The sequence below is a fragment of the Pseudogymnoascus destructans genome, assembly GCF_001641265.1.
Source record: "Pseudogymnoascus destructans isolate 20631-21 unplaced genomic scaffold scaffold_8, whole genome shotgun sequence".
Classification (NCBI taxonomy): domain Eukaryota; kingdom Fungi; phylum Ascomycota; class Leotiomycetes; order Thelebolales; family Thelebolaceae; genus Pseudogymnoascus; species Pseudogymnoascus destructans.
Window position 1 is genome coordinate 959,969 of NW_020167527.1, and position 15,025 is coordinate 974,993.

The 15,025-nt window shown below is 49.7% G+C and overlaps 5 protein-coding genes across 5 annotated transcripts; 2 read left to right on the top strand and 3 right to left on the bottom strand.

Moving 5' to 3' along the window:
* Positions 1 to 1,624: 1,624 nt before the first annotated feature.
* VC83_03961 (uncharacterized protein) lies at positions 1,625 to 3,350 on the bottom strand (the record flags this gene model as incomplete). Its single annotated transcript, XM_024467599.1, has 5 exons — positions 1,625 to 1,725; positions 1,770 to 1,947; positions 1,995 to 2,062; positions 2,110 to 2,812; positions 2,865 to 3,350. 5 exons carry the CDS (start codon positions 3,348 to 3,350, stop codon positions 1,625 to 1,627), a joined length of 1,536 nt encoding a protein of 511 aa, XP_024324962.1.
* Positions 3,351 to 6,264: 2,914 nt separating this feature from the next.
* VC83_03962 (uncharacterized protein) lies at positions 6,265 to 7,605 on the bottom strand (the record flags this gene model as incomplete). The annotated part of the gene is made up of 3 exons (XM_024467600.1): positions 6,265 to 6,428; positions 6,717 to 7,383; positions 7,432 to 7,605. The coding sequence occupies 3 exons, from the start codon at positions 7,603 to 7,605 to the stop codon at positions 6,265 to 6,267; spliced, it is 1,005 nt and encodes a 334-aa protein (XP_024324961.1).
* Positions 7,606 to 10,743: 3,138 nt separating this feature from the next.
* VC83_03963 (uncharacterized protein) lies at positions 10,744 to 12,200 on the top strand. Its single transcript, XM_024467601.1, has 3 exons — positions 10,744 to 11,137; positions 11,247 to 11,444; positions 11,499 to 12,200. The coding sequence occupies exons 1-3, from the start codon at positions 11,057 to 11,059 to the stop codon at positions 12,051 to 12,053; spliced, it is 834 nt and encodes a 277-aa protein (XP_024324960.1). The 5' UTR covers positions 10,744 to 11,056; the 3' UTR covers positions 12,054 to 12,200.
* Positions 12,201 to 13,221, bottom strand: VC83_03964 (uncharacterized protein). The gene is made up of 2 exons (XM_024467602.1): positions 12,632 to 13,221; positions 12,201 to 12,538 (listed from the first exon to the last, which is right to left on the bottom strand). The coding sequence occupies exons 1-2, from the start codon at positions 13,005 to 13,007 to the stop codon at positions 12,240 to 12,242; spliced, it is 675 nt and encodes a 224-aa protein (XP_024324967.1). The 5' UTR covers positions 13,008 to 13,221; the 3' UTR covers positions 12,201 to 12,239.
* A 359-nt stretch (positions 13,222 to 13,580) lies between these two features.
* Positions 13,581 to 13,952, top strand: VC83_03965 (uncharacterized protein; the record flags this gene model as incomplete). The annotated part of the gene is made up of 1 exon (XM_024467603.1): positions 13,581 to 13,952. One exon carries the CDS (start codon positions 13,581 to 13,583, stop codon positions 13,950 to 13,952), a length of 372 nt encoding a protein of 123 aa, XP_024324966.1.
* Positions 13,953 to 15,025: the final 1,073 nt, after the last annotated feature.

The window sequence follows — 15,025 nt, forward strand, 5'->3', positions numbered from 1 at the left end:
ACTGGAGTTGAGCGCATATTTAATATTGCCCGCGATATCCATGAATACCACAGGGCACAAATGAGTACGGCTACAGTTCGAGAGTCGATGATTGTTAAACACTATCATAGGTATAAGTGGGAACTTGATAATCATTGGGATAATATAGACCATGTATTTGGCGCTCCTGACCCAGACTCTATAATTGAGGACTCTGATCGACAAGTTGCTATGACGATGGTAATATCATCTGACGAGGAGGATGCTGAACAAGACCTACCAGACCCATCAACGCCACATAGAGCTACACAAGGTCGCAATGGAAGATTGGAAACTCAGAGGAAGCGAAATTTTGGGGTTCTAAATAAGGACCTTCAGAATGATGAAGCCTTCATTGATACTCCTCAACATTCGCAACGACTTAGAAGGTAGAGGAGGGTACTATTCAGATGTGGGTTAGAGTAACGGCTCACAGTAACGGAATATATCACTAATTAGCCTTATATAGCATTTGGAACCAGCTTGAACAATATATTATGTTAACTACTGCGATAGATACCAACCTTTGCGCTAGGTGGTAGGAAGGCTGGCCTCCCAAAGTCGACACAAACCTGTGTGCGATGGCGGTGGTGGTGATGGTAGGGAAGCCACTGTAAGCTGATGCATTCTGAGACATACGGCACTTATAACTCTAATGTAATTACCATAATTTATTATCTATATGATAAATTTATCCTAATTTCTATCAATATACCATTACTATATACCGTTACTCTTGGTCACAGGACTAACATCGTGATCTACAAGCTAAATATACTAAACTTCAGTTCGGGCTTTTTAAAAAAAAGCTCGGATGGTAAAAAAGCCTAGACCGAACCACGGTCTGGTCTTAACCCTAGAGACTGGACCGAAGTTCAGTCCGGGCTTTGAAAAAAAGGAGGACCGAACCACGGTCCGGTCTTAACCCTAGAGACTGGACCGAAGTTCAGTCTGGGCTTTGAAAAAAAGGAGGACCGAACCACAGTCCGGTCTTAACCCTAGAGACTAGACTGAAATTCAGTCCGGGCTTTTTAAAAAAAGGAGGACCGAACCACGGTCCGGTCTTAAATTTAAGGACTGGAACACTCATATAAGCGGTCCGGTCCAGTCCAGTCCGGTCTTTACGGTCCGGGCCGGCCAGTCTATCCCGAATAGAGGCCAAAGTGAGCCGTTTAGCGACTTAGCCGATTGCGGCCTAAATTGTACCATAAGGCTGCCGGGAAGTGGTGGTGTGTCCACGAGAGTTCGAACGTCGTTTGTAGTGTCCAATTTGTAGTGGTTTCCTTGTCTTTTGCACGAACGGTCGTTTCTTGTCACTCATATTGTCACAGCCGTAATATATCACTTGAAACCTGAAACCTGGATCTTCCCCATCGAGAGCCTTTATCAGAACCCTCTCTTCGGCCGAATTGCGTCCTATGGAAAGGCTATCTTAGCTACGCATGCGTACGCGTGGATGAACAAAGCTCCGTTTTTATTAATGAGTTGAACTATCTGAAGATTGTTTTACTTTAAATTCAGCGTATCACTGCACGCCCTTTGAAACCCTGCCAGAAAGTAATTCCATCTATCCAAAGCCGTCTATATCTCGCCCATCAAAGCCCAGTTATTCTGGCTGAAAGTCTAGTTCCTGCAGTTGTACTCCATCATCCAAGTGTGTACGAACAAGGGCTCGAAGATGATCTCGGAGCTTGCATGTACCGGATACTATGTATTGTAAGCATTATAGATAGTAATATAAGGTGTCTTACCCATGACAAGCATCTTGCCTCTCTCCTGAGTTTCTTGCACTCTTCTAATATGCTTCCCAGTTAACTCAACTTGGAGGATCTCTTCGAGGTTTGCGGTGCCTGGATACAGAGTCGCACGTTTACCGAAAGGAACCTTGTCGCCACTACTCGACTCGAGGTAGATTGAGATACAAAGAATCTGTCTCAAGTCAGCAAAGCATCTGGGGTATAAACGACCATACGCACATAACCGTCGTCCAAGGTGTCATCAACTAAGGCACTGTTCAGTAGGGACTGCGCTGCCAGGCCAATGTCTGAATTTGTCAGCTCTTGTAATACAGTTCCCCATATCAAGGCTAACCAAAGGTTTCGAGCTGCCACACCAAGTGGACTCGGAGCATGCGAGCCTTGCAGGTATTATAACCGTGGATGAGCTTGCGGAGATAGGGCAGCTGTGCGGCGATACCGAAGCCCGTCGCGACCATAAGGACCGTCTCATAGTCTCCCACTGGTACACTAATTCCATGGGGTCCGCTGAACAGGGCCAGGCGAGGTACAGACCCGCCCTCATCAAGAGTTCCATGACTGAAGAGTTCACGAGTCAAGCCTCCCCTCGGTTGGATGAAAAGCTCTAATGTATCCTGTTTACCATCGGCCCAGTTGGTTACTATGAAAGGATGGCTTTGCAGGAAAGACCAGAAGCTGACGGATGGAATCCATAAGTTGATGTACTGGCCAGCCTTGACTTCTATGGGCCGAGACATTGTCATCCGGACCATGACTGTTTGGTCGATGTGAGTGATGAAGGCCCGAGGGAAATGGTGGCCCCATGCTTTGTTTCGAAACATCACGACGCCGCATTGAAAGGCGAGCAGTGCGGCGAATACCCCTGCGAAGATGTAGACATAGTTCCAATTGAAGTTCGACTGGGATATGAGATGTCGTACAATGGAATACACTACAAGTGAGGCCACAGCTTGATGCGTACGAAGGAAGATCTCGTAGGAGGACTTGCGGAAGAAGGGAATCGAGAGGAGTATGAGAAGACACAACGCCGACCCGCCCTGTAGTTTGTCAGACATGATCATCCCGGATATTGAAGATTTGGGAACAGACGATTAGTCCATAGAGATTCTCAGGCACGCTTGGAGAGAAGCTGACACGGCTAGCAACCACGATGAGGATGTGGAGGAGCATAAGAAAGAACGACATTATGCCTGCCGAGCGATGAACCAATCGCCACGACTTCAAAGAGACGCCAAAAAGATTTGAAAGAAAGCTAAGATGGGTTCCGAGGAATAGTGGCATCATGTTAATCAGGGCTAGGTTAGCAGCACGGAAGCCAACTTTCGTAGTCTTCAATTTCCAGAACTCGAGGCAGGAAACGTTGGCTGCAATGTATGCGGTGTGCAGGACAAAACCTGCTGGAGTCCATGGGCCGAGAAGTGAGTGGCGGCGGAGGATCTGCGGATACGTCAGGTATTTAGACTGCCATAGGACGAGGTATTCGATAAATTGCACAAAGTGTGGGCGAAGGGTGAGGAGAAAGAGAATGGTGAAGATGCCGCCTGCAGCAATAACATAGATGTAAGTGGCCTCCATGATAAATTTAATGAGTGAATGTGAAGGTCATCAAGTGGAAAGGAAGGTTGGGTTGGAAAGACGTAGTTGAAGCGCAGACAGAAGAACAAAGGATCTCGAGGTTGTGCAGAACCTTGTGGAAGAAGGTGGAAGGATTTAAGTCACTTTCACCGTGAGGAACAGGTAGCAGAAAAGAGCTTGGAGAAAAGGGATTATCTAGAAGACCGGCGACAGTGGATAATCGGATGATACAAGAGGGGATAATCGGATCGTCCACCATTACATTGTGCATGGGTGGCGGGGCTGTGGGGTGGTGGGGTGGTGGGGTGGTGGGGCGGCAGGACAGCATGTGGCTGGCCACCCTCAAACATGGGGCCCCCAGAATACAGGGGTCAGGTTTGATCATGCTGACGGCGAAATCGAAAAGCCCAGCGGCGTGTAATAACGTAACAGATCAAAGCATGCTCAAAATCCAAAGTTATAGTACGGGAGCGAACAGCATACAATCTAAATCCCTAAAATATAATGACTAAGCCTCGACGGAGGTAGGAAAGAACTGAATATATGTGTTTCTAGAACTTCAATTGCTTCATCTGCATTCAATCCCAAGTCCCAGACTGTTGGTTAGAAACTATGCACTGCAGGAATAGTATCTGCGCGCAGTAACTTCAGCTACAAATACCAACCCCGTAAGAAGCTTTTTCTGGCTACCATGTCGCAGAAGTGCATGCTGGTAATGTCAGTCCGCAACCATGGCCGAAAAAGACTACGTACCTTTCTCAACTCGCGTGCGGACGTGGCCGATGTCGTCTCTGAAAGGAATGCGACGGCGTCAGAGTCTGAACGCCAACGATTCAAGTTTTCTACCCCGACTGCCCCATTGTCCTGGGTGTACTTCTGCATTAATTCCATCGTGATTATTCCAAGCGCTCTCTCATTGCAGAAACTAGTGGATCCAATATCCACTAGTTTCTGCAACTATCCATTAGCCCCGCCACATGGCAGCCTACCCCGCTTGCCCCCTGTGACTCACACGTCACGTTACTAGGCCCTGGTCCTGTAACCATGACGTCACGTTACCGTAGCCATATCAGCCTGCACCCCCGAATCAGCACTGAACTTGCCAAGAGCTACATAGCATCCATTAATTCGATGGACATCCCCAAGCCCCAGATGCCTTTCGATTTAATAGAGGCTTTATGTGAGGACAACAGAGAGTCGTTTACAGAAACACGTGCGAAACACCCCCTACCTGACGGGTTCGCATTGAATTCTTCTATACAAAGGCCGGCTATGTGTAAATCACCACACCGAGCTATGTACGAAACTAATCCGAGAAGCGCACGACCAGGTGTCGGTGGCACATCCTAGTGGCCGGAAAACCTATCAATTGATTGCCCCGAAGTACCACTGGGTCGGGATGGAAACTGATTGTTTGCACTATGTGAGGAATTGTGTGACATGTTGGCTTTCTCATACCAATGTCACCAAGCAACAAGGATTCCTACACCCGCTGCTCTAAATATTGCATCAGGATGTCATTCATATACCGCTGATAGGTTGCGGGACCGTTCGTCAGGCCAAACGGCAACACTTTGCATTTTGTAGGTTCCATAGCGAGTCCAAAAGGTAGTGTACTCTTCTGAGTCGGGGTGCATTTGTATACGATGGAAGGCTTCTCTAATATCTAGCTTCGTGAAGATTTTTGCTTTCGACACCCGTCCTAGTAGTTCGTCAATATGCGGGATGGGGTAGGGATCGTTCCGGGTGAAACCATTTAACTTCTGGTAATCGATGCAAAATCTTAATTTGCCATCCGCTTTCTTTACGAATAGGATAGGGGACGCAAAGGGGCTGTTGCTGTTGACGATGAATCCCTTTTCCAGGTTTTCCAGCAGGTATTGATTGGTAGCCTTAAGCTCTTCAGTGCCTTGTCAGTATAGCGGGGAGAAGGTGTTTGGTAAAGGAGCTTCGAGCTGTATCTTATGGTCATATATGCGGTGTGGAGGTATCCGATCTGATTCTGACTTTGAAAAGACATTGGCATAGCTTCGGTGCATATGCGGGAGTTTCTGTTGGATGAGGTGAAGTGTTTCTGCATCCTCGTCCAATTCCTTTTCATGAATGATCTGATCGATTTCGTAGGTGCTAGTCTGAAAAAACTCAGAGTCGCTTTGCATCATCTCGTGGTGGAAAGCATTTGCACTGATTTCGCAGATATGCATGGGCGTAAAACTATGTACTAGGGTTTTCTGCATTGGGGGAGAAACCTCCTGGTTTCGTAGTGGGTTCGATGGCGTATCGGTGATCTTAGTAGTCAGAAATTATCACTTTCATTTCCATCGAGCGTCCGCCTGCGCGGCATCTGTCTTCGCGGTGGATTGCGGAATCCCGGCGATTCGCATCCGACTGGTATGTAGGATGTCTAATGGACGTTTCACATGAGTGGTAGGGCAAGGTGATCTCCTTGCTCCAGCTAGGAGTCGGCGGGTACTCCTTTGGCCAACTAACTGGCTCTTTGCAGAGTCGAGTAGTATTCGGAAGCAGCTGAAAAGCTTCTTCCCAATTATCACATCTTGTGCTCCGAGGTCCAGGAGTACAAAGGGGCAGTTATATATCCAGCGTCCTTCGACTGTTAAGTGTAACCGAATATACTCTGACATGTGGCCTTGGATTTTGCGCTGAAATCCACGTATGGGTACAAAGTAGGGTAGTTTCCATATGCGGCTCTGAAGTGCTTTCGACAGTCGTATTGCGAAAGGCTTGTTAATGATGATGTAGCCATTTGCTCCTGTGTCTGCTAGGGACTTCGTTTGCACCCTGAGTCCATTCATACTCAGGGTCGTGTTGACTAAGAACTGGGTACCTCCCAGGAGTTCTTGTAAGTCTAGTCCTCGCAGGTCACATTTGCGTAGACCTAGGAAGGAGCCTTCTCCTAGGCCTCGTCGTTTTCCTCGAGGGACGCATCCGATTGAAGTTCCACGGCTTCCTCCCATTGTTCTTCTGCTTTGGGGTCGTTACGGTCGATTTCCTTGACAGTAGCATTGAGCGGGCATTTGTCCTGGAAATGGCTGGGCTTGCCACACTTGAAACAGTTCCCTGAGGGCGCAGGGACTGCAGTTCTCACACGTTCCGGTATAGTTCTCGCAGGTCACATTTGCCTAGACCTAGGAAGGAGCCTTCTCCTAGGCCTCGTCGTTTTCCTCGAGGCCGGTAAAACAGCTCCACAAGGCGACCATAGCAAAAGCCCAAAATCAGGGCTAAAAACACCCCTCAGAAATGCTAGAGCCATTTTTTCGAAAATCCAAAGGAACGCAGTTCGGGTAAACAGAGCGTGTGTGGTTCGAGTCGGCTTCGACGCCGACGCCTTTGTCGTATCCGTGGTACGTGTGGACGTCTTTGCGAGAGCGGATAGCAGATTCAATTCGTTGTTCCGGCGCCGTTCCTGATCGAAGGTGGTAAGTTCTCGTACCATGGTCTGGTAGTCTCCATTCCATTGGTTTTTGATGATCGCGACACGGCTGCGGAATTGGGGAGTCAACTTGTTGCACATGTACCGAAACCATTCTGACTCGGAGACTTGTCCTGTGATAGCTGCACTTTGGAAACAAGCCTTGAACTCTGGGAAGGTTTCGCTAGCATGCCCTTTCTCTCCCATTTGCAGGTCGTCGAAGAGGTTCCTGGCCTGTTCCGTCTCATTGCCTGTGAGGTAGTATGAGCTTAGTAGATCCATCATCTCCTCAGCACTGCGGAACCCATGCGTAGCAGACAGGTATTGGGGCTCTAGGTAGGTCTTCGCCAGACCGGTCGTAGTTCCCCATATCAGCGCTCTTCTCGAGACGTCAGTAAGGTAGTGGTCCTCATTAACTACGACTCGGTCCCGAATCGAAGCGCTCCATTGTAGGAAGGTATGTTCTACCCCATCGCTGAGAGGAAGGATTTTCTCAGAGATGGTTGATTTCTTATAGCAATTCGGAGGGTCCTCGGTGAGCATTCGTGATGATCTTGGAATCGATGGAGAATGAGTGTTCCGAAGAGGCGGCAATTGAACTGTCTCGGGGGTGTTTCGTGGGCGAGGCGTTCATTGCTCTGTAGCTTCGACTGTGGGTATGGGGTTGTCCACCGGTGGTGTGGACGGGATTCTGGTCTGGGCTGCCATCAGGGTAACTAGTAGATCCTTGACCTGTATCTGTGCTTCGAGGTGGGCCATTTGACTGGGGATGTCTTTGGATGGAATAGCGGTCGTAGCTGCAGCGGTGGTTTGTCTGGTAGCCATTCTGGGCAGTTGACCGTCGTTGTCTTGGGGTATGTTTGATGTCAGCTTTTTTGACATATTGCCTCAGGTGTGTATTGGTACCGATACGAAAGAGCTTGACTTCCGGTAGCTCATAGCTATCAACGCTCTTGTCCACAATTTCCTCTGTGCTAGGAGGGGATTCTTAAGGATCTCGTATCCTATTCGGTGCCAACGCGTTGGCGACTTTACCAGCTTGTTCTGAAGAATCAAACCCTGATCCACTGGCTGTCCGTGAGATCTCTGGAATCACGGCTATTTGAAGTCGTCAGGTCTCTCCTCCGAAACGTCACCGAGTCGCGGTCGATGTAGTAATGGTAGTTCTCCTGAGTCGTTCCGGTGTGGGATATTATTGAAGTACGGCCGTCCCCAGCAGGCGTGATCTTTTTTGTATAATGTAAGGACACAGGGCACGCAGCTCACAGTAATAGCATATGAGAGTGCGAGTCGGAGGCTAAACGGATGCTATCCTATAGGTCTACTACTGTAAGGATGCCTCCTTACCTAGATACTCGAAGAACCCGCCTCAGAGCTGTTACGATCACCACAGGCATGAAATCTGACTGGGTGTGGTTTCGAACCAGTATAGGAGCACATAGCGAGTTACACTATAGTGGGGGACGGTAAGGGTATAGGGTTCAGGGTCGATGCGGACCTGTTGCGGTAGAAGGTTCAGGGCTAGGGTTGGGATAACCGAGTCGGGCCCGTTTCGGGTACTTAAGGAAACATGACTTAACGGGGTTCCCCCTTCATCTTTTTTGTATCCTTCGTAGTAGACCTATAGGATGGCATCCGTTTAGCCTCTGACTCGCACTCTCATATGCTATTACTGTGAGCTGGATGCCCTGTGTCCTTACAACTACGAAGGATACAAAAAAGATAAAGGGGGAACCCTGTGAGTCAATTCCCTCAAGTACCCGAAACCCATCTGACTCAATTAGCCCACCCAAATGATCACACGTGACCCCGCAGCTACCCAGAGTCTACTCCTTAGAATGAGAGACGAGAAGGCATCCTTACAATGACAAGAAGTTACTTGCCATCATCAGATGCTTCAAAGCATGGAGACCAGAAGTCGAGGGCACAGCAATGCCAGTCCAAGTTTTATCAGATCACAAGAGTCTTGAATACTTCATGACAACAAAGAAGCTTACTCGAAGGCAAGCTCAATGGGCTGAGTTTCTGTCAAGGTTTAGCTTTCAAATTATATATCGACCTGGGAAACAGAAGGGAAAAGCAGATGCATTAACTCAAAGACCAGGAGATAGACCAGAAGGGAACGATGAAGATGACCACCAAAAACAATAACTTCAAACCCTGCTACCACTCAAGAGACTCCATCCAGACCTCCAAGAGATAAGGAAATTCGAAAATGCTAAGGTGAATCAAGACATCCAACTTGTGCCAGTCCACCTACAGGAAGCAAGTATTCTAGACAAAATCCAAACTGCGCAACTTCAAGACAGCTTATGCAAAGACACTATTCAGAAGCTGCAGAATGGAGAACAAAACAGTCCAGACATAGGTCTAGCATATTGCGAGGTGAAGGAAGGGCTCTTATACTATCATAATAGAGTCTGGGTTCCAGAAAGTGCTCACGTCAAACTCTTACAAGAAATTCATGACCAACCAGCAATGGGACACCCTGGCATTGGGAAGATGATTCGGGTCATCAAAAGACAGTATTACTGGCCCCGGATGGATAAGACAATTATACAATACATCAAGAACTGCCATATCTGCAAAAGATAAAAACCTACAAGGGATGCTTATAACGGACTTCTTCAACCAATCCCTGTTGGCAGCCAGCCGTAGCAGGACATATCACTCAACTTTATTACAGGATTGCATTCTGTGAAGGAAACAATGCTATACTTGTCGTAGCATGCCGACTTACAAAAGAACGCCATTTTATCCCATGCTTTGCAGGCCAAGAAGGCACAACTGTTCTTCCCACGTGCGTGCCTGTTCCGTCAAATTCTGGCCATGGCAAAATTCGTTCAGGGCGGGGTTTGTTATCCGCATTTGCAGCATCGCCTTGCGTCGACTGTGTGGTATCTGGTTGAATCGTCAGACCTAGGCAAAGGTGAGCATGACATGCATCGAGGAACTCGCAGTGTCGTCTTTCCGGTTCTCCGTTCCTAGCGCTGTCGGTCTTCTTCGCGGAGTCGTTGCTCTTCTTCGCAGAGTCGTTGGTCTTCTTCGCGGTCGTTGCTCTTCTTTGCGGAGTCGTTCTGCTTCTTGTTCGTGTCGTTGTGCTTCTGCCTCGCTGTAAGGATGCCTCCTTACTCGGGGTAGTTACGGCCGTCACATGGCGTCATCGAGACTCGGGGCCGTTACGGGTCAGTCGCGACTGACAGCCTTAGGCACATAACGTAAGGAAGCCTTAGGCAAACAGGGAGCTAGCTGAGTCGGAGCGGTTTCGGGTATTTTAAGGGAACAGTCATACAGGGTTACACCTTCATCTTTTTTGTATCCTTCGTAGTAGACCTATAGGATTGCACCGACTCATATCCGACTCGCACTCCCATATGCCACTTCTCGTGATACGGTGCCCTGCGTCCTTACACTCGCGTTGCTGCGCTGCCCTAAGCTGTTTCCTCAGAGCCTAAATTTCCAATGACATCTTTGAATGCTGAATGAAAGAGCTGGCTTAACCGTCGTTTTTAGTCATTGTGACGCGAAAAGCTAGAAGAATACTACTCTAGTTGTCACAGCACTGCACTGCCCTGTCTAGCTAAGGCTCTCTTACATATATTGACTTCAACGTCACTTTGGGGCCAGACGTTCGGATCGAATGCGCAGCATTCGCAAGGTTTATATCGTGGGGCGGTGTAAGGATCTTCAATGAACAGGGCAGTACGAGGTCACGTTCTTCAATCGTATACGCGTATATAGATCCCTTGATTACGGAGACTGAACGCTGACCTCCCTCCGAAGGTCCGCGTTCCTATTATATACTACGGCTACACGTGTTCTTCGTCCTGACGATCCTCCGCCTTGGCACCGTAGCTCACGTGTTATGACTCCGCACGTGATGCGTTCGTGACAGGCGGCGGCGGCCCGCAGTGACCAATCTGCCGATAGTTCTCCATTGCTCCACTCTGCATCCAGTCCAGTGCCGAAATCTACCCGTGTACTCCGTATCCTTGTGTGGTATCTGCAAACCATTTGAGGGCGCTGTGTTGTGTAGCTGCAGAGTAACTTGGACCTTGCAAAGTAAAGTGCTGTTTTGTTGCTGTTGGTGTTGTAGTCAAGACGTGAAGTCAGGCGGGCAAAGAGTTAAGTTACCTTTCAACAGAACTGGGGTAGCATTCTGTCAACCACGTACGATAGGCTGCACGAAGATACAGTCGTTGCTGATAAGACGCCGAAGTGAGGAACGCAAAGAGTTCCTTTCAATAGAGTTTAGATATATATCACTCTGTCAGAGATGTCTCTTCTCCAGAACTGGCTTCCGCCCTCGCCAGGGAACTGGACCTTGATAGTCAACACCTTCACCTACTTTCCTGTTGTGCGTCCCCCGTCCCTTACCCTCCATCTAGTCCAACTTCACCTCCGCTTGACCCTGACTTCACTCTAACCTCGCCCTCACCGCTAACTCAGCTAATACTCGCTCCCAGATCACTGCCATTCAATGGCTCACGGCGTACTACCCCATGGGCAAGACGTCAACGACCTCGTGCCTCAACATCCCCGGGAAGGTGGCCTGGGTGCTCATGGAACTCCCCGCGCCGCTTCTGCTAGTATACACCATGACTGGCCTGCGCGCCACTCTCCCACCGCCGCCAAGGGAAAACCTCATCCTGGCAGGCATCTACGTTTGTTCCCCCAACGCCTCACCCCCAATTACCAAGCCCGTTAACCTCTAAAAGGTGACGCATTACATCTACCGCGCGCTTCTTGCCCCCCTTCTCAACTTCTCCATGTCTCCCATCCATCCCATCATCGTCCTCGGAGCCTGGGTATTCAACTTGCTGAACGCAGTCTCCCTTGGCGGCCATCTCGCCGGCCTCGGTCCCACAATGACCATGCGCCTTGCTCTCGGCCTCCCCATCTGGGCCCTTGGCTTTGCGGGCTCAATCGCGCACGACGAAATCCTACGCCGTGGCCGCCGCGCGGCGTCCAAACCGGGTGCATCCGCCAAAGCCGAAAACACGCACACCGTCCCCGATGGCCACGGCGGCGAAAAGACGTACGTCCTGCCATCGGAAGGACTGTTTAGGTGGGTGCTTAGCCCGCATTACCTTTGTGAGTGGATTGAGTGGGTGGGCTTCTATGTCGCGACAGGCGGGGCGGTGCCGGCGAGGAACTTTGTAGCTGCGGAGGTATCGACGATGATGCCGAGGGCGATAACGACGAGGAAGTGGTATGTAGAGAGGTTTCCGGGGGTGGAGGGGAGATGGGCGGTGCTGCCTGGGCTGGTGTAGGCGGACTGCGATATGATAGGAATTGTGTCTGGAGATGTGGAGGAGTAGAATGGCTCATACAGATGGTGCTCAGAGGTTTAATGGGATACATGAGAATCACGGAGGGAGTACGATAGCTAGAAAACCTTATGCGCACACGCGCACCCAATCTATCATCAACCCATGTATTTCTCTATTTCGCACTCATTACAATAGCTTCAATCCTCCCGTCACCTGATCCACTAAACTCCTCTTCCCCGGCCCAACCCCCAATACCGTCACACTCCCAGCTGCGATCTGCGTCCGCCCCGCATCGCACACTACCTCCGCCACCAGCCCTGCCGCCTTTGCCTTGGCAGCCAGCTCCTCGATCCCCGCCTCGCTGTTGATCTGTACCGCGATTTTGGCCTGGCCACCGCGCTCCCAGGCGCGTAGGTAGGGGTTCGTGCGTAGGGAAGACTTGTAGCATGCGAGCACGGCGTGGCCGCATTGGGCTGCGATTTTGCCTGGGAAGTGTTAGCGTGACTGTCACAACAAGTATGTGGGGAAGGCATGGCCGTTTGTCGGCGGATGCGCCGGGGGGGAGAAATAGAACATACCCTTCGTCATCCCCAGATCCGTGCGCACAACAAGAACCAACTTGCACTCCTCATTATCATCCACCACCTCCCTCTTCTTCGTCGGCGCCGGCGCGGCCACGGTCAGCCCGTCGCGCTTATCCGCCTCAGGCCCATTCGCCCAGTTGGGCGCGTGGTCGAGCACCTCGCCGGCCTCGATCTCCTCTTCGCTGCTCTCCTCCTCGTCGTTGTAGCCGGTGGTGTCGGAGCGGAAGCGCGTCTTCGCGGGGGTGGAGGAGAAGGGCGATGGGAGGAGGTTGAGCGAGGTGGCGGTACCAATCATGTAGCCTGTGACGAGAGAGAGGATGGCTGTGCCGATTATGATGGCCGTAGCAGAGGGTGGAGGGCGGTCGGCCATTTTGGAGGATTTGAGGTGGGTTAGTGAGGTGGTTATGGTCGGATTTGGAAGGCGAGACGAGGCTGTGAGGATTGTGTTTTTCGACAGGGGTGTTCCTCCAAGGCTGCGGATGGAAGCGAGGCTACTTTAGGGTGGTGTTGACATCAGCCGGGCATACTATATCCCGGAGATCCGAACCCAGTGTAGCAAACGTTATATTCGATGAGTGATTATTTGAGTAGCTTCTCATCTATGTTACTAAATCGGCAAAATTCTGTTATGAAATCACTTGAAGAACGCTCCTAGAGTAAACGAAGTATCTACGCGATGCTGTAAAGTTCTCCTATTCGGTCCGTCTGTTCAGTTTCTCCGGGTTTAGTTTTCCACACGCGTCGAAGGATCATTCGGCTGTACTGACTAGAAAACGGGCTAAAGGGAGCAATGTCTTAGTGGCATTGAATTATGGCGGCCATTGGAGCATCTTATACTACTCTTGGCGGATAGGAACGTGGAGGTGGAGCTTATTCCCCGCCTACGGCCTGTCTCCACAGCTCGTAACTCGCCAGTTTAGTGGGCGTCATAGCAAATGATGGGATGAAGAATAACAAGCCCTACCGGTGCATAAAAAGAGTCTTCTTTCTAGCTGTCCTTGGAGTTCCAGAACTCAACGTTCACCCTACCAAGGCCCCAACCGCGAAGACTAAGAATGGAACATACGTTGGTCTCGCAGTTCCCCAGCTGTCTCAAGACATATTCCGCGGCATTCCCTTCGCACAGGCGCCGCGGTTCGAACTTGCACAGTCGCTTAATTCTTCTTGGAGTGGTACCCATGAAGCAATTGAGCCTGGCCTGACGTGCAGCGGTTATGGCACTAATAACCTCTTCGGTTTTGAGGTTGGGGAGGACTGCTTGAACCTAATGTTGGACGACCTTCGGGAACTAAGGCAAAGGCAAAGTCGCCAGTGATGGTGTGGATCTATGGTGGTGGATTCCGACAGGGAAGCATTAACGATCGAGAATTCAACACTAGCTGCATGGTCGAAACGTCTGTTCAGATAGGCAAGCCCGTGATCATTGTCTCTATTAATTATCGTCTCGGCGCCTTTGGGTTTCTTTTTAGTAAAGAAGTGCAATCACAGGGAGCCACAAATCTAGGCATTCGAGGCGGAGACCCGAAGCAGGTAACCGTTTGGGGTGAAAGTGCAGGAGCCTTCTCAATTGGCTGGCTCATAGTTGCCTATGGAGGGCAAAACTCGAACCTTTTCCAGAAAGCGACTATGGTGAGCGGAACGTCGTTTGGAGTTAGTTCTGGAAACCCCTTTCTTGCTCAATCAACATACAATGCTCTCACGATACCGGATGTAACTATGCCCAGTGTTTCCAGTATTATTGCCCGTATATGGGAGGCTCTCGTATACGGGCCCGTATTATACTTAAGTATTCATACGACCCGTATCATAACACGTCTCCGCCGCTAGTATTATACTTAAGTATTGCTGGCCATACTTCAGTATTATACTGGCAATACTTAAGTATTCCACGTGATCCTTTCACAATTTTCAGGTCGTAGTGAAAAGTCTGCATTCTATCCTTACATCTTATGATTCAGCCTACATCGTGGCTTCTGAACCTTCTGATGTTGTATCTACTATCGAAAGTGAACAATTTAATCAGTTTGAACAGGATACTACAACCTCATCAACTATTGGCTGCTCTATTCCGTCCCAATCTACCTCCCGTACTACGTCAAAGGTAGCTAAGCTACGCACATCACCGATATTGTAAGGATGCCTCTGCCCTCAGTGACGGAAAACATCAGAGTCGGGCAGGTTACGGTCACGTGGGGAGAGTTAGGGCAGGTTAGCCGAGTCGGACTCGTTTCAGGTACTTAAGGGGATTGACCCAACGGGGTTCCTCATCATCTTTTTTGTATCCTTCGTAGTAGACCTATAGGATAGCATCCGTTTAGCCTCCGACTCGCACTCTCATATGCTATTACTGTGAGCTGGGTGCCCTGTGTCCTTACAGATATGGGACTT

Bases quoted from the DNA above. Each gene is read 5' to 3' on its own strand.
- VC83_03963 (XM_024467601.1), top strand. From the start codon at position 11,057: ATGTCTCTTCTCCAGAACTGGCTTCCGCCCTCGCCAGGGAACTGGACC. The intron at 11,138-11,246 runs GTGCGTCCCCCG...ACTCGCTCCCAG, and splicing joins CCTTCACCTACTTTCCTGTT to ATCACTGCCATTCAATGGCT. The intron at 11,445-11,498 runs GTTTGTTCCCCC...AACCTCTAAAAG, and splicing joins TCATCCTGGCAGGCATCTAC to GTGACGCATTACATCTACCG.
- VC83_03964 (XM_024467602.1), bottom strand. From the start codon at position 13,007: ATGGCCGACCGCCCTCCACCCTCTGCTACGGCCATCATAATCGGCACA. The intron at 12,539-12,631 runs GTATGTTCTATT...AACACTTCCCAG, and splicing joins GGATCTGGGGATGACGAAGG to GCAAAATCGCAGCCCAATGC.